General features: G+C 43.7%; 2 protein-coding genes across 6 annotated transcripts in view; one reads left to right on the top strand and one right to left on the bottom strand.

Moving 5' to 3' along the window:
* Nucleotides 1-3,979, bottom strand: part of Tmem156 (transmembrane protein 156) — a 37,740-nt gene extending 33,761 nt beyond the window's left edge. For 3 of the 5 annotated variants that reach the window (NM_001419206.1, NM_001419205.1, NM_001025138.2), the window contains 1 exon segment: nucleotides 1,765-1,906. In NM_001419206.1, coding sequence (NP_001406135.1) covers nucleotides 1,765-1,852 — 88 coding nt within the window. In that variant the 5' untranslated portion in view covers nucleotides 1,853-1,906. 5 annotated transcript variants of the gene reach the window in all.
* A 15,073-nt stretch (nucleotides 3,980-19,052) lies between these two features.
* Nucleotides 19,053-22,855, top strand: part of Klhl5 (kelch-like family member 5) — a 62,330-nt gene continuing 58,527 nt past the window's right edge. The window contains exon 1 of the mRNA XM_087583083.1: nucleotides 19,053-19,357. The gene's annotated coding sequence lies outside the window, so the exon portion shown is untranslated. The remainder of the gene's footprint in view (nucleotides 19,358-22,855) is intronic.

The raw sequence follows: 22,855 nt of genomic DNA, 5'->3' as shown, positions 1-22,855 counted from the left end.
ACACCATGGATAAGAGAAGGAATAAATTAAAGACCACGGGGATCTATCTAAGGTTTAACCAAGTCTCCCTCTCAAAGTTTATATGTGTATTTCGTCTGCAGATATTTCTGTGCATGGTGTGCATGTCTGCTGGCTGCACAGCCCAGAAGATGGTATAGGAGCCCCTGGGTCTGGAGTTAGACTATTGTGAGCTGCCATGTAGTGCCAAGAATTGAGCCCAGGTCCTCTGGAAGAGTAGCCAGTCCCTTTAAGCCACCTCTCCAGCCTCCCAAGTCTCCATCTTAAAGGTTTCATCCAACAAAAGCAGATTGGTAGCGTAGTTGGGAGTAACCTTGCTTCCTCAGTTGCAAGAAAATGCTTTCTTCTACTCACAAAATCAAAGGCCCACCAGGCTCTCCCCACACAGCTCTGAATTTCCCTGGGCAGCACTGGTCTTCTGGTATCACCCCTAGCAAGTACTAGTGGAAAAAAGGAACAATGCCGCTGTCTCTTCCTGTCTCCTCACAATCGTTAGTAGGATCTCTTACGGTGTGTGCCAATTGCCTGATTTTCATTCGATTCAAACTATTGGTCAAAGGAATAGGAATATAAACACAGAGCAGACCCAGCTTAGCTAAAAACACGTTTTTACCCTCAGTCCAAAATATCTTAAAAATAACTTGTCTCTATTCTATTTTCTTTAGGACACATTTTCATTGGGTGAAAATAAGCATCAAAAATACTCACTACGCTTGCTCAATATATATATATATTTTTGATATATATATATATATATATCAAGAAAAAATTTAAATTCGATCATTTGTAAAAATTGCAGTTACAGTGTTTATTTGGAAAAAATATTTTTATCTGGCTACTTAGCATCATTTAATATGCGACATTAAATAATCATTGCAGTATGTCATCAAATATAATTAGCAAAAGTATTTTTATCTGAACACTTAGCTTTGCATATATTCAACAATAAATATTCATTGCAGCAAGATATCAAATGTTTTTCTCTTGTTTCAGTAAATTTATATGATTTATATTTAGTAATAGAACAGTGGATTTTTTTAACTTTTTCTTCTTATTAAAGACTTAATGAGCACAATTATCACTTAAATACCCACAATAACATGTTTTCCAATCTTCTAATAATAGATAAAAATAGTTTAAATTCTCTTATTTTTTATTTCTCTACCTTGAAGTTTCAACAATCATATAACAATTCTTTGAAGGGCTCTCAGAAGGGGTTTTGCCTGCTCCCAATGCTCACAAACACACTCATACCTGTCTATATTTGTACCCATTTGGTTTTTTCTGTATATTAAAAATACTAAAATTATTCTCACTTTTCTAAAACCAGCAGTAAATTATTAGCCTCACCTTATGATCAAATGGATCCTTTTAAAATAAATAAATGTCATTTTCCCTAGTAGGTAGTTCCAGAATATAAAAGCAGACATATGATTATTTTGAAAGAAGGAAACAGTTTCAAAGATCAAACTCATAAAATGGTATTCTCTTAAGTCCTGTGTCTGGAATATAAAAGCAGACTTTAAATATTTCTTTTCCTTTTCAAATGTAACCATAATTAAGTCCTAAGGTCACTATGCTAGACAGCAGGCAACTAAAAAATGGTATCTCATTTTACTTAAAGGCGTTTAAGTCACTGAATCTCAGCGCACACAGCATATGCCCAGAAAGATCTTGTCTGTCACCGCTAGCTGACAATGTACTCTAAAGTAAGAAAGGAGGGCTCGATTGCCATGGTTTACTTACCTTTTGGTGTCTTGAAAAATTCTGGCAGGACTAAAATGAAGGTGATCACTATTGCCACAAATAATTTAAGGAAAGCTGTTTCTGTCATGTCCACTCACATGACACAAATGTGTTTCCATCCGTAGCTTGATACTATGTTGCTTCCTGCTTCTCATCTCAGCTCTACTTCAAGTTCCTGAGATTCACCTCACCCTCACTTCCGTTTGGGGCTGACCTAAAAAAAAAAAAAAGTTACCCAGAACAGAGACTTCTTCATTTTGAGTCACTTTGCCTAATAAAGCCGCCTTCTAGCAAGGACTGTTGAGCTAAATGATAAACAAGGAGGATGAAGAAATTATCTTAAGAAACAAAGAGGGTCTGGCTTCATCCAGATTTGAAGCTGCTTTTCATGTTTACCAATGGGTAAGAATACATGTAAACCTACAACATAATAACCAAAAACCAAAGGACAAATGTCAGTGGCACCCTGGTTTATAAACATCATTCACTCATTTACTTCATAAATGATAGTTGAGCTCTCTGAAAACCAGATCCTGTGCTGGACTCTGGTGTTTGGAAGACAGTAAACAGCACAAGATATGAGCATAAACAAAAGGCTTATGAAAATGTGGGGTTCTGCTTTAGTGTTGTCTCTGTGGTCAAATGAAACTTGTTTGTGAATGTTACGTCTATAAACAGGGTTTACTATGACGCAATCCACATTCCTGTTCTCCTTGCAAAAGAATGAAATCATTTGTTTTAGAGTGAAATGAAGGAAAGGGGAAAACTCTAAGGAATACAGCATACAAGGCAAGCAAATTTCTTACTTAGACAATGCAAGTCGGCCCTCTGCAACATCCCCCTCCCTTCCTTTTAAAATAAAATGTATCGAGTACTTCAATTTGTACTTAGAGCAAATGTATCCTTTTGCTCCCTGCTCAGTCCCTGTAGTTCTGTAATCATTCCTTTCTGCTGACCCTCTCTTTTGTTCTTTCTCACCCACTCCTAGGCTTATGGAACAACAGGTGGGTGGGGAGGGAAAGGACAAAGATTAGTTTGGGAAAATGCGCCAAGAATCAACTGACTTGTCTTCCTAGTGGATACTATGAATTTACATACACATGGGAATCCTCAGGAAGGGGATTTTAAGACCTGAGCAGTAGAAATAGGAATAGAATTCCCAAGCATATACTTTAAGAACAGCATTAAGGATTATGTGAACCCTAGCCAGTAGGAGGGAAATTTCCAGTTAAGTACCATCTAGATCCATTGATACTCTACAAGCCTTTGTAGTCTTCAACAATAGGGTCTTACAGTCCAGTGGTGGAGGAGAACCAATAGCATTAGCAATACCCTGTAACGTTTGTGGGGTCTATAGGATCCCTTTGGCTAATAATTCAAAATGATGTAACTCACTCCTAGTGCTGGGGGTTTTATGTAGTAGCATATGATGTCTAGTTGAGATACTGGTCCCCCTGCCCATGATATGCTAATTCCCTTTAAATTCTTTATATAAATATACATCTTAGAAAGCTAGTACAGTAGTAGGTTTCCATACAACTTTTCGAAAGCCCTTTAGTGTTAATGGTCCTTGGCACAGTTCCTCCTCTACCCTGCCCTCCCAGCCCTGCCCCATCATCCCCTCCGACTACAATTTCTCTTTTATCCCTTTTTAACACTATATTCTACTTCTTCCTTCCTTGATATCTTAATGTCTATTCTTTTCCTTATAAATGTTGCAGTAATACCTTAACATACTCAGTAATTCTTATATCCATAGTAAAAAATTATTGATTTAATGGCTTTCTATGTTGTAATGTTTCTGCCAGGTCTGCATTAGTCATTTCCAGTTGCTGTGTTGAAATGTGAGCAGAATCGCTTAAGGGAAGGAAGATTAATTGGGCTCACATGTTGAGGGGCTTCAGTGTATAGTCACGTGGCTCCATTGCTGCTGGGTCTGTACTTGGTGAGGCAAAATATGGTGCAAAACATGGCAGGGCGAAGTGGCTCATCTCACAGTGGACAGGCTGCATAGGAACAAATACCCATTAAGAGTGCTCCCTCAGCAATCTACTCCCTACGAGAGCCCACATAATAATTCATTCAGCTAAGAATTCCATGGACTAATCTATTAATTAAATCAAAGCTTGTGATTCTGATTCATTTATCAAAAATCTGTCAGCCGGCAGCCAAGCCTTAAACACATGAAACTTCATGAAACATTTTTCTTAGAATCAATCAAACCATTCTGACATAATACATACTGACATTCCAATGCACATGTACACACACACACACACACACACACACACACACACACACAGTAACATCACTATTGCTACTGCTACTGCCACCACCACCTTGCTCTCTTCCACTCTGACTCAATCTGGTTATCATATTTTTAGACACTTTAAAGTCAATTTTCTTGAAAGGCCCTTTGTCTTGGCTACGATCATGTGCTCTGCACCTGGCTTCTCTGGTGGTGACCAGATGGTGGCTATCAGGAGAGCAACAGAAGGACCATAAATCCTAGGCCACAGGCTGGCTGCTCTGAGTATACGGGGATCAGACACTCAGCTAGACTGTAATTCACTTGCTAGACATTTGTGCTATCTCTGACTTACCAAATATTACGAAAAACAATGTTATTGTCTATGATCATTCTCGTAGATTGCTAATCCAATTATATTGTGTATGTGCATGTGTATGTATGTGTGTATGTGTGTGTGTGTGTGTGAGAGAGAGAGAGAAGAGAGAGAGAAGAGAGAGAGAGAGAGAGAGAGGGAGAGCAGGAAGAGAGAGAGAGCGAGAAGAGAGAGAGAGACTGGGAAGATACAGAGGACAACTTTCAGTAGGTAGTTCTGTCCTTACAGAGTGTGGGTCTTGGAGATCAAACTCAAGTCATCATACGTGATGGTGTAAAACATTAAACATGAATCTTCTCTTCCAAATACTGTGAAACTTGTGTTTAGGGCAAGTTCGACGGCTTGTATATGCTTGGCCCAGGGAGTGGCACTATTAGGCGGTTTAGCCTTGTTGGAGTAGGTGTGTCACTGTGTGTGGGGGCTTTAATACCCTTGTCCTAGCTGTCTGGATGCCACTTGTTCTGCTACTGCCTTCGGAACAAGAGTTGGAACTCTCAGCTCCTCCAGCCTGGACACTGCCTTGGTGATACTGGACTGAACCTCTGAGCCTGTAAGCCAATCCTAATTAAATGTTCTCCTTATAAGAGTTGCCTTGGTCATGGTGTCTAGTCATAGCAGTAAAACCCTAAGACAGCAAGGAATTCAAATCTTTTTATCTTCCCCACATTGTAAGACTTCTATGCCAGTGTTTTAGTCCCTCCCACCAGCAAAGCCATTGGTTACACAAATGCTTTGCTGCATTCCTGGAATTTGATGACCTGAACGGTTAGTGACTTTTTTCTCCTACAAGCAATGTCCTGACCCCCACCTCTTCTTTTATTTCCTGTGTACAAACTCTTTTCAGTCTAGCCAATCAAATATGATTTCAAGGACAGACCCCACCCAATGGGGAAGACACAGTCACCAACTCCTGAGTTAGAATAAAAACCAAACACGTTTTCTGTTAATGTGCAACTGATCTTCCTTTCTGAGCACACCCTCTTTATCAAGATGAAGCTTTGCCCCATGCAGATGCTTCAGTTGGAGTGGCGGTTTCTTTGCAAACACCAGCAAGTGCCTTTACCCACTGAGCCATCTTGCCATATCTGGTTACTATAAATGTTTTCAAACACTGTCTGCAGTTACTAACTGCTTGAAATATTAACAGCCAAAGACAAATTCCAAATGTGCAGTGGGTGTTTGGTCTGCTAGAAACAAAGAATAATCTCAGTGTGGCACAGGAACACACAAAGAAAGCAAAAGTAGCATGACAGGTGTCTTAGTCACTGTCCTATTGAAGAGACACCATGACCCAAGACAACTTATAACATAAAGCATCTCATAGTTTCAGAGACATAGCCCATTATCATCATAGGGGAGCATGGTGGCAGGTAAGTGTGCTGCTGAAGCAGTAGGTAAGAACTACAGCCTGATCTACAGGGAGAGGGAGAGGGAGAGGGAGAGGGAGAGGGAGAGGGAGAGGGAGAGGGAGAGGGAGAGGGAGAGGGAGAGGGAGAGGGAGAGGGAGAGGGAGAGGGAGAGGGAGAGGGAGAGGGAGAGACTGGGCCTGGTGTGGACTTTTCAAACCTCAAAACCCACTCCCCAGTGACATACTTCCCCAGCAAGGCCACACCTATTCCAACAAGGCCATACCCCCTAATCCTTCTAATCCTTTCAAACATTTCCACTCTCTGGTGACCAATCATTCAATATATGAGCCTACTAGGGCCATTCTCATTCAAACCACCATAACAATGCAATTTCTTATTGGGGAAAAGGCTGCAGCAGACATAAACTAAACTCACTATCACATCAGAACAAGAACTTCATTTGGTTTTTATTCTAATGCAGATGGAGACTATGCCACCTGCAATCCCCAGAACTGGCTGGTGCAGTGAGAATTTTGTTGTCTTTTAAAAACCCAGTTATAGGGGTTGGGGTAGAGCGCTTGCCTAGCAAGCGCAAGGCCCTGGGTTCGGCCCCCAGCTCCGAAAAAAAGAAAAGAAGAAAAAAAAAAAAACAAAACAAAAAACAAAACCCAGTTATACATAAAACTCAAGACGAATGATCAAAATGTGAATGCTTCACTCCTTCTTTAAAAGAGGAACAAGAATATCCTTGGCGGGGAATAGAGAGGCAAAGATTAAAACAGAGACAGAAGGAACACCCATTCAGAGCCTGCCCCACATGTGGCCCATACATATACAGCCACCCAATTAGACAAGATGGATGAAGCAAAGAAGTGCAGGCCGACAGGAGCCGGATGTAGATCGCTCCTGAGAGACACAGCCAGAATACAGCAAATACAGAGGCGAATGCCAGCAGCAAACCACTGAACTGAGAACAGGACCCCCGTTGAAGGAATCAGATAAAGAACTGGAAGAGCTTGAAGGGGCTCGAGACCCCAAAAGTACAACAATGCCAAGCAACCAGAGCTTCCAGGGACTAAGCCACCACCTAAAGACTATACATGGACTGACCCTGGACTCTGACCTCATAGGTAGCAATGAATATCCTAGTAAGATCACCAGTGGAAGGGGAAGCCCTGGGTCCTGCTAAGACTGAACCCCCAGTGAACGTGATTGTTGGGGAGAGGATGAGGAGGGGAACACCCATAAAGAAGGGGAGGGGGAGAGGTTAGGGGGATGTTGGCCCGGAAACCGGGAAAGGGAATAACACTTGAAATGTAAATAAGAAATACTCAAGTTAATAAAAAAAATTTTTTTAAAACCCAGTTATATTATGTAAACATGTTTTTGTTTTAATCCAAGTTGTGGGATATGGGGTTGCTTCAGATTATCCACAGCAGCAGACTATTTGTCTTGTGGTGCTCTGGCGGGGTGTGATTCTTCCAGCTCTGATAGTTTAATTCTAATGATTCTAGAGAGGGAATGGATGTCAGAGACCCAGGGATGCACTCTAAAGAAGAAAATGGCTACTGGTTCCTGCTGTTGGTTCCTGCTGTTGGTTCCTGCTCCTGCTCCTACTCCTGCTCCTGCTCCTGCTCCTGCTCCTGCTCCTGCTCCTGCTCCTGCTCCTGCTCCTGCTCCTCCTGCCCCTGCCCCTGCCCCTGCCCCTGCCCCTGCCCCTGCCCCTGCCCCTGCCCCTGCCCCTGGCCCTGCCCCTGCCCCTGCCCCTGCCCCTGCCCCTGCCCTGCTCCTGCTGTTGCTATGGTTGAGAAAAGAGAGATAAGAAATTGGAGATAGCCTTACATGACAAAGATTGGACTTGCCCTAAGGAACTCAATGACCCTATTTAGTAGGAAATAGTTTAAAGAGACCTACACCCCCTTTTCCCTCTAACTTTCTTTCTCTCCAACCTGGTGTTGGGATGTTAGAAGGAATAAGTATTAGAAGGGAGGCAGAGATTTTTTTTTTAAAGCAAAGTAGAAAAAATAATGCCAATGGGCTGGGGTCCAACCTCACAATCTTTCACAATTTGCTCACAATTAAGAGCACTGGCTGCTCTTGCAGAGAACCCAGGTTCAGTTCCCAGCACCCACATGGCAGCTCACACACAGCACTGTGTTCCAGGCATACGATGCCCTCTTCATGTCTCCATAGGCACACATGTGGTACACAGACAAGCATCCAGGCCAAATGCCCACACACATAAAGTAATAAAAGAGTAATTTAAGAGAAAAAATTGATGTGATGGAACGAAGGAAAAAAGGAGGGAAGAGGTTGGCTACGTCAGTCCCTCAAGTTCTGGGAATGTAGCCCAGTCTTTGTGTAAACAACCTTTTACCAGGTGGTAGAGAGTAAAAAGATCTGCATAAAAGTTTTACAAGGTGGAGAAATTTATAGAATATTGGCTCTTGTCAGACTGGCTACTCTTGGTAGAAAAGAAGGCATTTTTTTTTTTTTGTCTTACAATTAGCTCTCAACGCTCAATGGCAAGGATTAAAAACAATAGACCAAAATGCCTTGCTTCTTTAACTGCCATAATTCATCCATTAAAGTGTTTCCCAGATGAAATTTCTAAATATATAAAGTACAGCCTCATAAGCTTGCAGTTTAAATATCAGAAATCCTGAGAATTTAAGCTGCACTTTCTTATAATCAATTCAGTTTTAAGTGAGAGTCCCTCAGAAACAAACAGGCATGCTCAATTTTGAATCTACTTGACTTTCTATATTCTGAAGGTAAAGTTGAAGCAGTAAGCCAATTGGTAATGAATGTCTGTCATCAAAGCACTTCAGAGGTGGAAGAAAGAGTCAATGGTCGTCCTCAGCTACTCAGTAAACTCAGAGTTAGCCTGGACTACAGGATATCCTATCTCAAAAAACTAAACAAAACAAAAAACTGAAGTAACAGAAAAGTTGGAAAAAAGATAACTCTGAGTTATCAGAGAGGAAAGAACTAGGGCTCAGTCACAATCAAATCAAAGTGAAGTCCAACTGTTTGAATAACTCGCTGCCTAATGTCTGGGATCCACTCGGGATCATCTAGAGACCTCCAAAGGGCTTGGATAGCCATCGACAGCATATGAAGCTTACCTTCAAGCTTCAGGCTGCCTCCGTTCTACAGCTTCTGCTCTCCTTGATGGTCATCCCCTGGTATTGGCAACTCCAAACTTCTGGTAGGAGGTTTCAGAATTTTGGAGTCATGGAGAGCAGCTTGGCACCATGAAGAGAGCACTTTCACCAAGAGCCTCTCATAGGCTCTCTTCATGGTGCCAAGCCTCGATTTCTCCACCTGATCCCTTGAATCTTGGCCCTTCAACTGCTACTCTGGCTGCACTTCCACCAGTGGCCTCTCCTGCTTCCTCACAGTGCCAAGCCTCAGCGTCTCTCTATGATTCCTCTATGCCTTCAAAACCAGTACCTCCTGACCGACGATACATGACCAACTTTGGCTTCCAGCACGAGATACAGCATTGGCCACCTCTGGAACACCAGCTTCTGTGTGCTGACTTTCAGGAAACACTTGCCAGAATATTTCACCTCAGTGATGCTGGTCTCTTCTTAATCACCACGAGTTTCTCAGCTCCAGCTAACCAGAGGAGATTATCCCAACAAAGGAAAGGTTTCATGCTAGTGGTTCTGGTTTCTTGCAGCCAATTCTTCAGGCCTAGCTGAGCAAACTACAGATTCTTAACTCATGCTATGCAATGGCCGCAGTAGAGTCTTTAAGGAACTCTCTGGACCTTCATAAGCCAGGCCTTCATCCTCTGCATTTCTATCAAGACTCTTGTTTTCTGTGCTCCCACAGAATAGTTCACCAAGTCTTTAACATAACACTCCATGGCTTTTCTAGCCCAAAGTTCCAAAGTCTCTTCATAATCCTCCCCAAAACAGTATGGTCAGGTCTGTCACATCATTACCCCATTAACCTGGTAGTAGTTTTTGTCCTAGTTAGAGTTACCATGGCTGTGCTGAAACTCCATGACCAAAGGCAAGTCTGGGAGGAAAGGGTTTATTTGGCTTATACATTATAGTCCATCATTGATGGAAGTCAGGGCAGGACCCTGAAGACAGGAGCTGATGCAGAGACCATGGAGGGTGGTATAGTTTCACTGTGCCTTGCTTCCAAGTCTGAGTGTAGAGGAGGGCCAGAACAATGGAAGGTCCTTACGAAAACTTAATGCAACCTGTTTAGTCATTTCTAAAACCAAGAGTCGTTAAAAGTATCCACAGCTGGCCTCGTCAGGAAAAGGTACCTAAGTTGGAGTCGTCATGTCTGGCCAGCCGGTGACCAGGAAATGCTCAGGAGTCCAGGGAACGTTTTGAGTAGCTTCAATGGGTTTGTGTTTATTGTCATGTATTGCTCAGCTTTTAGCTCCAGACATTACTCTGCTCTTTAGAGAAACTAAGACCTTTCAGGGTCTACCTCGCACACGAGTTATACTGCTGAAATAGTTGGGTATCTTTTAGAGAGAAGCCAACCTCGGCATTGGTTTGGACTGACAGTCAGACACAATGACTGTGTAGTCCTGTGGTGGCCCTTGCAGTGGCTGCTTATGGCTGGGGCTGATGGAAACCACACTGCTGACTACGCCATATTGTGGTTCTTGGGTCCCATGTTATTTCTTTTATCCCTACCGTTTCATATTTTTTAATGTTTGTGGGTTTCTGAAACAAAACTAGGACTCAGAAAACTTAAATGGGGAAGGAGCATTCTATCCCAGATACAAAAGGAGGAAGTAACTTCAGGCCAGTGTGACCATGAGACTCTTAAGGGATGAGTGTGCTGATATCATGAAAGAGCTTTGGCATCACTGTGCCTAACCTCAGAGCCAGGAAGCACCATGGTAACAGTCACTCTTGGGGACAATGGTCCTGAGGTAGACAGTCTCTCCTCATACTAACTTTTAAGATTTGGATTTAGATTGACCCCAAAACACTCACTTTGTCATCTTCAAATTAATAGTCTTTCTTCAGCAGCCAGACATGAGGGTCCACTCTGGTCTCATCCCATAGGGCATCTGATCCATACTGTGCACAGCAACAGGTACTCTGTGGAGGAGAGAATGTTCCCTTTCCTGAGCCAATGTCTTAGTCAGGGTTTCTATTCCTGCACAACACATCATGACCAAGAAGCAAGTTGGGGAGGAAAGGGTTTATTCAGCTTACACTTCCACATTGCTGTTCATCACCAAAGGAAGTCAGGACTGGAACTTAAGCAGGTCAGGAAGCAGGAACTGATGCAGAGGCCATGGAGGGATGTTACTGACTTCCTTCCCCTGGATTGTTCAGCTTGCTCTCTTATAGAACCCTAGACCACCAGCCCACAGATGGCACCACACACCATAGGCTGGGTCCTCCCCCCTTGATCACTAATGGGAAAATGCCTTACAGCTGGGTCCCATGGAGACATTTCCACAACTGAGGCTCCTTTTCTGTGATAACTCCAGCTTGTGTCAAGTTGACACACAAAACCAATCAGTATGGTGATGGTGTTCATCCCAAGACTGTGTGTGAAGAACTTTGCTGGTTGAATATTCTGGCTTTGATTTCCTACACACACACACACACACACACACACACACACACACACACACACACACACACACAAGTGTAGCCCTATGTGCTTTATTTGAATTTTAATCCTATGTAGTTATCTATCACTGTGTTAAATTAATGCCAGGATGTATTTCATATGAGCAGTATTTTCAATTTCTCCTCCCTAGTGGAAACTATTCTCAATTCCTTCATTATATCCTGTGGGAAGATCTTTTTGGCATCAGAAACAAGAGTAATCAATGGCATTTATTGAACATTTGCTATGCACTACTGCAGTAATGCATGCGTTGTGTGGACTACTGTGTTTGACTCCCTGGCAACTCTCTGAGGCAGTTACTCTAATCCCCTTTTATAGGCAGAGTTGTATAGAAAAGTCAGGTTAACGCGCTCAGGCACACTGCTGTGGGTCATGCTGAGCTTCAAACATAAGGAGTCTAACTTCAGACTTAATGCACAGCCTCACTGTCAGCCTGGGTGAGAGGATTGGTTAGGAAGGATCATTTCTAAATAACATTAGCTCAGGGGTGGAAAGATGGCTCAGCCGTCAAAATCGTGTATCTCTCCTCCAAAGGATGCGCGTTTGATTCCCAACTCCCACATTATGCAGTTCACAATTGCCTGTACCTCTGAGAGCTCTGGGCGGGGGCGGGGGGGCAATCCAGAGCCTCTGTTGTACTCCAACATCTGCACACACCCTGCATGTACATCACACACACACACACACACACACACACACACACACACATTTCTCCTACTACTACTACTGATGAGGATGATGAGGATGAGGATGATGAGGATGATGATGATGATGATTAGGATATCATCAAATGTTAAATATAGCCCTTACTTCAAGCCTGACTACACATTCACCCAGGGTTTCTGGCTGGTGGCCCAACTGATAATTCTTTGCCATGGAGAACCACACTTCACATTCTGTGACCTTCAGCAGATTCCCTTAGCTGTCCTCTCTGTCCTACTTTTGACAACAAAAATGTCTGCAGACATTGCCATAGCCTCTGGGGGAACAAAATGACTCCCAGCTGAAGACCACTGCAATAAACACTTCATGTCCAGTAAGTTATCTCGTGCCCAGAACAACCCCAGGAAAGAGCTGCTGATGCCTTCCTCACCTCAGGCCACTTCTGTTCTGGTTAATCTCACCATCCAGGTGAGAAACGATTAAAGAAATGATTCATCATCCCAATGTCTCCTGATTGTATTACTCTCAGATAGCCAACTACCGTGGCAACAGACAAATCCTTCAATTAATGCATTTTGTAAAGAAAATAATCTCTTCTTAACAAGGTCTGTTCGAGCTCAGGAAGGGTCCCAGGAATCCTCAATCTCTTTATTCACATAGCACTTCATTCAACAAATATTTACTGAACACTTAGGTTGCTTCTTGAACCTTGGAGAGTCGACAGCGTACAGGCAGGATCCCTGTCTTACTTCCTAGTGCAAGTGCACACTCAAATGAAAGAGAAATCAAGTAGATAATGAAAATAACACTGTCAAGCAATGTCCCATGGATGGGGTAGACACAGGCTAGCTGTGTGAGGATGCTAAAAGAGCCTTGTTATGATCCCATCTCATGCCACCTGGGACAAGACTTAAACCTCAGGGATAGAAAAGAGCTAAGTGGTTGCCACAGGCTCAAGATAGATGACACAGAGACACAAGGGAATTGTTAGATCACAGACATGTTCTGTGACTGTGTTGACTTTTGTGGCAACTGCATACTAGTTAAAATTCTGGAGTTATACACTAGAAAGAGTAGCTTTGTACTATATGTAAATTATAACAACATTTTCCCTTCACAGTCTTTCCCTTCCCCAGTGTAATCTCTTTGCTATTTCAGAAATGGAGGTTATTGAGAAAGGAGCTATAATGTTGTTTCCAAAGATGGCATTTTCCCCCTGGGCAAGAGTTCAAACAGCGCTGACAAGAAATTCAGAGTCTCAGAGCAGGCTACCAGGAGACAGCCAATATGTTTCATCACCTCCTGTGGATGCAGCAAGGTTGTGGCAAAGCATACCAGAGCATAAGGGCACACTGGACATCACCCTTCCGTGGGGTAGCAAGTCAGCCGGCCAGACTTAGAATTATAAGCAGCTCCTGGAACCAGCTCCTCAGAGAATCAGGAAAGATGCTGGGCCTGTCTCAGGCCACAAGCTGTGTGCATCACCCATTTCTTTCTTCCTCAGAAGGGGAAATCTGGCTTGATCTGCTTGAGAATTCTCAGAACTGGGCATCCACCCCAGGCCTGCTCATTCAAGCTTCCTCAGAGTGGAAGCTTGTATCCAGCCCATACACTATCAGCTGCTTTGCAGCCACCATCCCCACCCAAGTCACCTGTGGCTGGAAGGAAGGACTTGTTTTAACCAACAAACCCTCCAGTACTAAAAGCAGGAAAGAACCTGTTGGAGCTGCTTTCTTGCCTTCTCAGCTAGTACCCTCAGAAGGAACAACCAGCCTGTAATGAGTTTCTGGGTCTCTGGGGTGTTCCAGCCTCCGGCTATAAAGCTTTGGGTAACTCCTTTGATACTGTAACTTTGATAAGGTAACTACCTTATCTTAGGTGTGTGCATCCAGAAGTGGAAATACATAATCAAGACATCCTTCACAATGCTAGGGCAACATAGCAACCTCCGATTGTTTGATAACATAAAACATTAATGGCTCAGGCTGAAAATATGAGATCCCATAGATGCAGACTCAGATTTCAAAGCAACAGAAACAGAAGCCTTCTGAATCTTATTGGCAGCATCTCTTGACTTCCTTGGGGTTGGCCCAGAGTATGGGAGGCTTTGTTTCCTTTCTCCCTGGTGTCATGTAGACTGTTATCTGATGCTCCTCCGATGTGTGCAGTGTGCCACCTTCCACTCACCCGACGTCTTCGTATCTCAAGTCAGCTGCTTATTAAACAGCCAGAGTCTTTCTCCAAGTGCTCTGTGCTAAGAATAGACACTGAATGCAGAAGCAAGTGTGAAGGCAGAGGGGGCGTGTGTGTGTGTGTGTGTGTGTGTGTGTGTGTGTGTGTGTGTGTGCTTAAAAGTTGAACAAGACGGGGGTGAAAGAGGAAGTGTGAAAACCAACAAGTGGTGTGGGGTTTATGTGGCTCTGATACATTGTTCATTCTCTTCCACAGTGGGCAGCACAGTGCTGAGCTGCACGGTGTCTCCTGGGCCGCCATCACCTCCCATAATCGGTAAGTGCCGATGAAGGCATACTCAGCAGGCCAGCCATGGGCACTCACAGCGACACACCTCAATCTGTAAACATTCATGCATAGTGTGGCCATGAGCTTGCTCTCAGAGAACATGAGAACAGAAACTAAAGTGGGTTGTTCTTGTCTGTTAGACAGTCATCAGGAAACGTTATATCCAACACAGAGCTGGTGCAGTCTTTAAATCACAAAACAACAATTAATCAGTAGGCTCACAACCGTTACTGTTTTTATCAGTGTATAAGAAGCATAGTGAGATGTCAGACTGCTTAGCATGACACAAGAAAACAAACACAAACGCCTCCTGTTCAGCCCCTCATTCTTGTAAGGTGACGGAATAAATAAATTTAAAGCCTTCTGAAATGTCATGAAACTTGTGGTATAACACTGTATAATAGAAGGAAGTTTCTGTCTGTCTGTGTTGCAATGCTCAGAGAGAAACATTTTTCCTATCCAACAGAGTGGCTATTTCTCAATGGTTTATAGGCCAGGGGTATTTTTCATTCATTCATTTATAAAATATTTATGAGTTGCTAGAGTAGACATTCTCCACCAGTCAGAGAGACAGGCAAGTAAACCCACATTCACAGCCAGTACATACCACAACAGAGAGAAAGGCACCACGGGCACTATGGGAGCATGTAGGAATAACACAGCACGCTTGGAAAGGTCCGGATAAAGATCACCAGGGCAGGAGTTGTCTTTAGGCCCAGCAAATATCAGAAAAGAAGGTAGGGTGTGTGTGTGTGTGTGTGTGTGTGTGTGTGTGTGTGTGTGTGTGTGTGTGTGGTGTGGTGTGTATGTGCATGCCCCTGCAGTTTTAAAGGCCTGACTATGGGAAAGATAGTGTGGTATAGACAAAGCAAACAGTTCAGAGTGGGCACAGTGCTGGCTTGGCAATCAGCAGCTCGTTAGACCGTGAGGGACCTTAAACTGTGCTAAGGTGAATCATGAAATCAACAGTCAACAGGGTCGGGTAGTCCCACCTCCAAGTCAGAAAGTGTGCTCATAGAAGAGATCTACTTACAGATGGCAGAATGGAAATAGGCTTGGAAAAGAATGCACATTCCTTCCCACGTCCTCAGCACTGTGTGCAGTAGCTGTGAGGTAAGTGTTCTGTAAGGGTCTGTAAGGAGGGGAAGAGTATCTCCCTTCCACTTGTAAAGAGTGAGTCTTCCCACTTCACGCTCTGCATCATGGGCATGAGGTCAAATCATGATGTTCTGTGATTTGACAGGGACTGTACCTTATCTGCTGGCAACATGGTCTAAAGAACAAGGGGGGCCTTAGCTTCTCCTGCGCTAGGGGCAGGCTCCATGACTCTCAGACGAAAGGCAGGAACATGTTCTTACCAGGTTATCTCAGTTACTTTTCCGTTGCTGTTATGAGACACCATGAGAGAGGCAACTTGTAGAAGGAAGAGTTTATTTTGTCTTACGTTACAGAGGGAGAGGTCATAAAGACAGAGCAAGCATGGTGGCAGGCACCTTCAATAACTGGCAGAGTGCAAAACTGAAATGGGGTGGGGCTTTAAGCTCCCAAAGGCTGCCCCTAGTGACTTCCTCCAGCAAGGCTGACCAGGAATGCCATAGGCAGACCATGCTGCCCTCAATTTCAGACATTCACCCATATCTGCCTTCCAAGCTCTGGGGTCACAGCTGTGTGCCATCACAGACAGCTTTTTAATTCATTAACTGATTACTTATTTGTGTGGCCATGTGTGCCACAGTGTACCTGTGGCAGCCAGAGAGCAGCCTGAAGTAGTCAGTCCTCCCCATTACCATGGGCTCTGAAGAACAAACTTGGACCATGAGGCCTTCTTGGAAAGCACCCTTGCTTCCTGAGCTGTCTTGCTGGTCCAGCTGTAGCATTTTTTCCTCCTAGGTTTGAGACCTTGGTAGAATGTGTGTCTTAACATCTCTGTATGTCCATGGGCCTGCTTTGACTAGAAAAAATAATCTCTCTCTCTCTGAGACTGCTTTTGAGGTTTTCATTTGGAGTATTGTTTTTTGTTTTTTGTTTTTTTTTTTAGCATCAACAGTTAACCTCAATTTTATAATTTATCATCGATCAAAATGTTCTGAGCACCTACAAAGGACACTGTATTAGCATCATCTGTCAGTTATCAGCAATAAGATTCTACGTTCAACTATTCTACTTCTAATCATTCTTATATGGTCTTGTCTCAGGGCCAAATACCTTGGCTTTATTGATCTTTCGCAACTTGTCGGTTCTGTGGGATGGCATTCTTTTCATTGCTCCTTTCTTCTCACAATCACTGCACGTCTCAATTTTACAGTTTTAACTCCGTATTGTTCTTTGGGGTTATTACAAGAAAGACTAGAAAAATATGGCAATCAAGTCAGATCCAACAGTCTTATTACCTGGGCAGGTCATAAGATCTTGTCATAGAAATGGAACTGTATGTAACTGCTTCTCCAAACACTGATGCTCAGTGTTACTAGAGTAAGAAGTCAACACCAGCCTTTTCCGTTTTAGAATTAAACAGTAAAATCGGGCTACGTTTCAGACTTCATTAATATGCCATCTAAGTCATACAGCTCAAAAAGATCAGTTATATGAAAGTCTTCAACAGTTACAAAAGGGGATATAAGCTATCTCTCCAATGTGGAATCGTTCATCTACTAAAAATATACATGTTACGCACCTTCTCTTTCATGCACATAGTAAAAATAGACAATTAGATGTAGCAGTGATCTAAATAAGCAATATTCTATCTCACAAGGCTTACATTCAAATGAGGGTAGGGAGCCAGAGATGGCAGGTGCTGAGTGCTTAGTGCTGAAAAGTGAGGCACTAGGCAAGGACTGAAGGTTTCCATAGGTGACAAGGAAGAAGGAACCAGCTGTGTGAAAGGCAAACAGCAGGCCACATAAGGGACCCTTGGTGTGGAGACACACAGAGAAAAGTAGTCCAGTGTCAGGGACAGCTAAAAGAGCAAGTGAGAGTACCCTAGGCTAGCGTTACTGATCACGATTGCCAAGGATATTTTGATGGCTTTTGCTGGAGTGGAACAAATAATTAGAAAATCAGAATCAGCTAGTAAATCTAATACAAAAGACTCCAGCATAGAACACGTGGCATGTTTAGTTAGTAGAAAGGAAAAGAAAGGGTGTGTGAGAGCGCCTGTTTTAAATCGGGGCCCACTTTCTTTTGTTGTATCTGATTCTCTGTTAAAGCTCACAACCCTAACACTGACTGAAAACTCGAACCAAGCCTTAAAGTAGTTCCAAATTCCACAATCTCTGGCTGTGGGTTTATACACCGCATTCTGTAGTTAAAGACAGCGCTACTGGAGTTTTGTGTGTAGGTGTCACTGCATGGGGAGTGTCTTTTCCACTGCCTCAGATAAAAACTCTCTTGTACTTTGTGAACTGAGCCAACACCATAGTTTTCTTGATGTATCTATTTCCTTATTGTAACAGCATTAAGTGACTCTATCCTTTTCTCTTGGAATCGTTAGTGCTTCGTAGTTTTACATTGTTGCTTTTTCTAGCCATTTTCCCAGTTCACAAAGCATCCTTAAATAGATCTCCCAACCACCTCAAGCTCCTACACAACTAGGTTATATTATCCCAGTATTAGTCTTTAGGACAACTGCTTCCCACTGGGTTTTTATTATGAAGACATACTGAAGACCTCGTGGGCAAATGCTATTTTGGGGCAATATCCACAGTTAACCACTACAGAAGAGGGACGGCCATGTCAGAGTCACAAGCACCAAGTACACACACATACACCACATGTATTCAGTATGAATACATGAATTACTTTAGGAACTAAGTACAACTAGGCACTTCATCCACATATGACTAACTCATGGAAGAAAAAACGGGAGCCCCCTCCTTCCTTCTTTCTACCCAGGGATCATAGCTGCTTCTTATGGATGAGGTTAACAAAGTGTCACAGATTAGTGCTTGATGCACAGGTATTGAATAGATTATTGCTTTTTTTCAGCCCGGAGCATGGAGGAGTTACATGTTTTATACCGGAGTAAATTATATCCCACCATTGTAAAACAACCGCGGAGTCTTCACATCATAACTTCAATGGTACAAATCCACTTCTCAGCACACTTATCAGACTTCTGCAAGAAGAAAGGTTTCCGGCGCTGATCAAGGCAGACTTTTGCAGATTTTCCCCTGTAAGCTGAGACATAAAGGCCATCTCTCTCTGGTCGCCTTCCGGTCCTGCAGAGGGAACTCTCCCTCACTTCCCATCCCCAAGAATTCCCCTGCTCCCAGTTTCTAGGGGCTGGCACATTCTGAGCTCCATTGAGTACGCTCTGCCCGCCCTCCCTCATCGGAGCACCGCCCAGTATGAAGATGTACCTGGTGCCCTGGCTCTCCCAACCCGGACCTGTACCCTTTTAAAAGAACGGAATTCTCGGTCTTTTGGGCCCTGCTGCGAGGGGGCGGAGCTTAGCACCCTGGGCGGAGCGGGCGGGACTCAGTGGTGGGCAGGGTCTGCTGTCGTGGGGCGGGGCGGCCGCGCCGGGACTAACCGTGTGTCCGACCCCCACTCAGTGTCGCGCGCGTGCCCGCCCGCCCCCTCAGGGGCTGCGGGACAAGTTTGACTCCTGGCCTGGCGTCGCCTGACGGAGAGGAGTGGCTCGGCCCGGGAGGGCCGCTGCGCGGGGCGACACTGTGGGGAAGGGGCTGGGGGCGCGCGCGGGGCCGAGCATCCCTCCGCTGTGCGTGCCCGCCCGCGCCCCGCGCAGCCTCCCCTCCCGCCGCCCCGCGCCACGGTGACCCCGGGCCTCCCTCCTGACCCTCCTCGGTAAGTGCGACTTCCTCCTCGGCGCGGTGAGCTAAGGCCAGCTCCCTACACACTCGCGACCCTTCGGGGTCCGAGGACGAGCTGGCCTGGGTGACCTGCCCACCGTAGCAGCCGGCCCGGGTTGGGGGCTCTCGAGCTGCAACCGGGACTCGAACCCGGTTTTCCCCTCATCCCCCTATCTCCCGGAACGCCGCCCCGCCGCCCCGCCGGCCTGGAGTTGCTCAAAGTTCTCCACGCGGCGCTGATGGCCCGGCGGTTGGAGCGAGTGCTGCTCTCCAAAATTGTTCCCAAGAATAAAACACGCTGAAAACTATTTCTGATCCCCTACAACATGCACACCTTGTTAAAGTTGTTAAGTAATAGCCTTATCCTCAAAAGTGGAGAATAAGATTGTAGTTTCCTGGGTTTGGTTTTGCCTGTTCACAACTTTGGCATTTAGACAGCTGCTTCAGTGCGTGTTCCACAATTCAAAACTGCTGGGAGAACTTGGCTGTCAGAGAATATGTATTGTTGCCATTATAATTATCTCATCTGATTTTTGAGACTTTCACTAAAAGGGATATACGAAGTGTATACCCACGCCCCTTCCACCACCATGAAAGGGCAATTTCCTCTGCATGGTTCAGGAATTATGCGCTGGCAGATGCCCCCCACCCCAACTTTGTTTTGAAAGTGGAACTGCTATACTATGTGTCTGGCGGTTTTACCGATGCACCATAAATGTTAATTCGCCTTCCTGTTAGGAAGCAGTTTAATAAATCTTCCTGTTAATAAACAGTTTAATAAGGCTTTTTATTATTAATTAGATCGCTGTTGGGGGGGCTCACAACTTTTTTTCCCTCTGATAATCAGTATTTATGGGTTTGACTACCGTAATGAATGTTTATGTTCAGTATGGGGATTTATGTGAAACTCGTTTAGGTAAAGGTGAATACACTAATATTTTTGTGACAAGGAGAGAGAAATAGAAATTGTAGGGGAAAAAAAAGACAAACATATATACTCACAGAGAGTTTGTATATCCAGATATTGGAAGCAGTTTTGTGTCGATGTGTACAATATAGTAAAACAAAGTAGAAGAGAATACTGAAGTTGAGGAGAAAGCCAGGTTGGGAAGGAATAGAAAGGTCCTGTGCTACACGTGAGTCTTAGTTTGGGTTTTGAACTTCCTTGGGAGTCAGGAAAGGAATACAGTAAGCTACAGCATGTTTATAATTCCACAATTAAAAAAAAAGTCAGTTCTGCATACACAAGGCATTTTCTACTAAACTGAGAGAAACAGTTTTTTATGGGACCTAAGAAAAGGAAGAGAGATGGTGTAGCAACTGACATTTTTAAAAGATCCCATCAGAAAATTGTAAATTTTGCACACACATGAACCCAAAACATGTTTTTAACATAGGGCATGTTGAAATTAGGATATGTTCTGTGAATTCATGGTTGAGATTATCTGAACTCATATTTCCCAAGCCACACTCAGTGGCGGAGGCCTTACTTGTCTGCTCCGTACAAGGTCCTCTTTGTCCCAGCTCCAGGACAAGGGGAGATGGAAAAAGTTTCTAAGCTCAGATGAACTCAAGGTATCTGGAGTAGATAGATGCTTCTTACCCAGAACTTCTTGAAACTCTGGAGTAGATAGATGCTTCTTACCCAGAACTTCTTGAAACTCTGGAGTAGATAGATGCTTCTTTACCCAGAACTTCTTGAAACTCTGGAGTAGATAGATCCTTTTTACCCAGAACTTCTTGAAACTTTTTTACCATAGTGCTGTAAAATGGATTGGTTGAAGAATGCATGTTGTGACCTATTCCAAATTTAATAAAGCAGTTCTTCATGGATATTTTCTTACAGCTTGAGAACCAATAAGAACTGGAGAGCAAAATGTTTGAAGTTAGTGAATTTGGTAAGGACCAAAATGAAGCTAATCCAGAAGTCAGGGTTTTAATACAGTGCATATCAAAGGAAAAGGCTCATCTCATACTCCCTAGATCTTCAGCAAGTTGCTTCTTGGACTACATGGCCTACAGGACTTTTCATTTGTGCTTTAGTATGTTTACTGTTTGAGAACTAGAATTAGGTTTGGGCAAGTAGGAATCCTCGAGGAATTACTTTCAATTATTAGTGAATATAAATGTGTGATTTGCATGCTATCTTATCACAAACATTATTTATACTATTAGTTTGCTGTAAAACCCTACATTTTGTAGCAAATAAAGATCTCAGAAATCATGCCACATAGTAGAAAGAGTGAAAAGGCTAGGTGTGGTGGTCCAAGCCTTTAATCCTAGCATTCTGGAGACAGAGGATTCCAGATTTCTATGAGTTAGAGGCTGACCTGGCCTAAACAGCAAATTCCAGGCCATCCAAGACTACATAGTGAGATTTGAGACCCTGTCTCAAAACAACAATTAAAAGGAGAGAAAGACAGAGAAGATCTGGAACAAAACAAAACAAACAAACAAAAACCCAAAAAGCTTACTAATGTTTGGGGACAATTTCTAGCAAGTTTATGAGTCCTTTGGATCTATATCCTAGTTTGTAAGACTAGTGTGGCTATAGCAAACGTTCATTCATGGGATAAATGCTGAGAATTTACTGAGTACTGGTAGTAAAACAGCCTTAAGGCTTCAAACGAGGACAGGCAGCAAGAGTTTGGATTTGCAAGAATCACATCTTATGCAGATATTCTTGGATCCTGGGTTTCAGAAGTCAGGCAGTGAGAGCTGAGAGGATGAGGGATTGGTTTGAAAATTTATCTGGAGCTGACATATGGAAGTGCAAAGGTAATGGGGGGGGCACAGGCATACAGAATGTTACCTTCTGAAAATAGCCAACGCTATTTATTCTCTTCACCTTGTTTGTGAAAAAGATGTTTGCTGAGTATCAAACAGAATAGGATAGGCTGCGGTCATGGAAGAGTCGCACATTGCTGTGGCTTAAGTCAGCAAAGGTTTATTTCTGTCATACTGTATGTCTGATGAGGGTCAGCATGAGGGCTCTGCTTCAGGTGGTCACTTGACCCCCTGGCGGTTAGAGACTGCATCTCAGTGCATTCTTCCACAGTTAGAAGGGAAGAAAGGATGTGCTGATAGTAGCACTACATAGCTCCCCAAGGCTTCCATTGGATGTGGCCATACAACTCATCTAGCTATATCTAACTGCAGAGAAGGAGAGAAAAGCTGCTTTACCATGTGTGAGGAGGAAGAGAACTGGCACAGTCTGTAAACAGTCTCAGCGATCACTATGCTAAGCAGGCTTCATACCCCTAAGAGTTAACACGAGATCTGAATGAGCTGTACCATCCTGGTTTTCAGTCTTCTATTTAAAAAATGAAAAACAGGGGGTTGGGGATTTAGCTCAGTGGTAGAGCGCTTGCCTAGCAACCGGAAGGCCCTGGGTTCGGTCCCCAGCTCCGAAAAAAAGAAAAAAAAATGAAAAACAGCATCTCTCTGTCTCTCTCTGTCTCTGTCTCTCTCTGCCTCTCTGTCTCTGTCTCTC

This window comes from Rattus norvegicus, chromosome 14 (assembly GCF_021556685.1).
Source record: "Rattus norvegicus strain SHRSP/BbbUtx chromosome 14, alternate assembly SHRSP_T2T, whole genome shotgun sequence".
Taxonomy (NCBI): Eukaryota; Metazoa; Chordata; class Mammalia; order Rodentia; family Muridae; genus Rattus; species Rattus norvegicus.
This window is presented reverse-complemented; position numbering and strand designations above follow the sequence as displayed.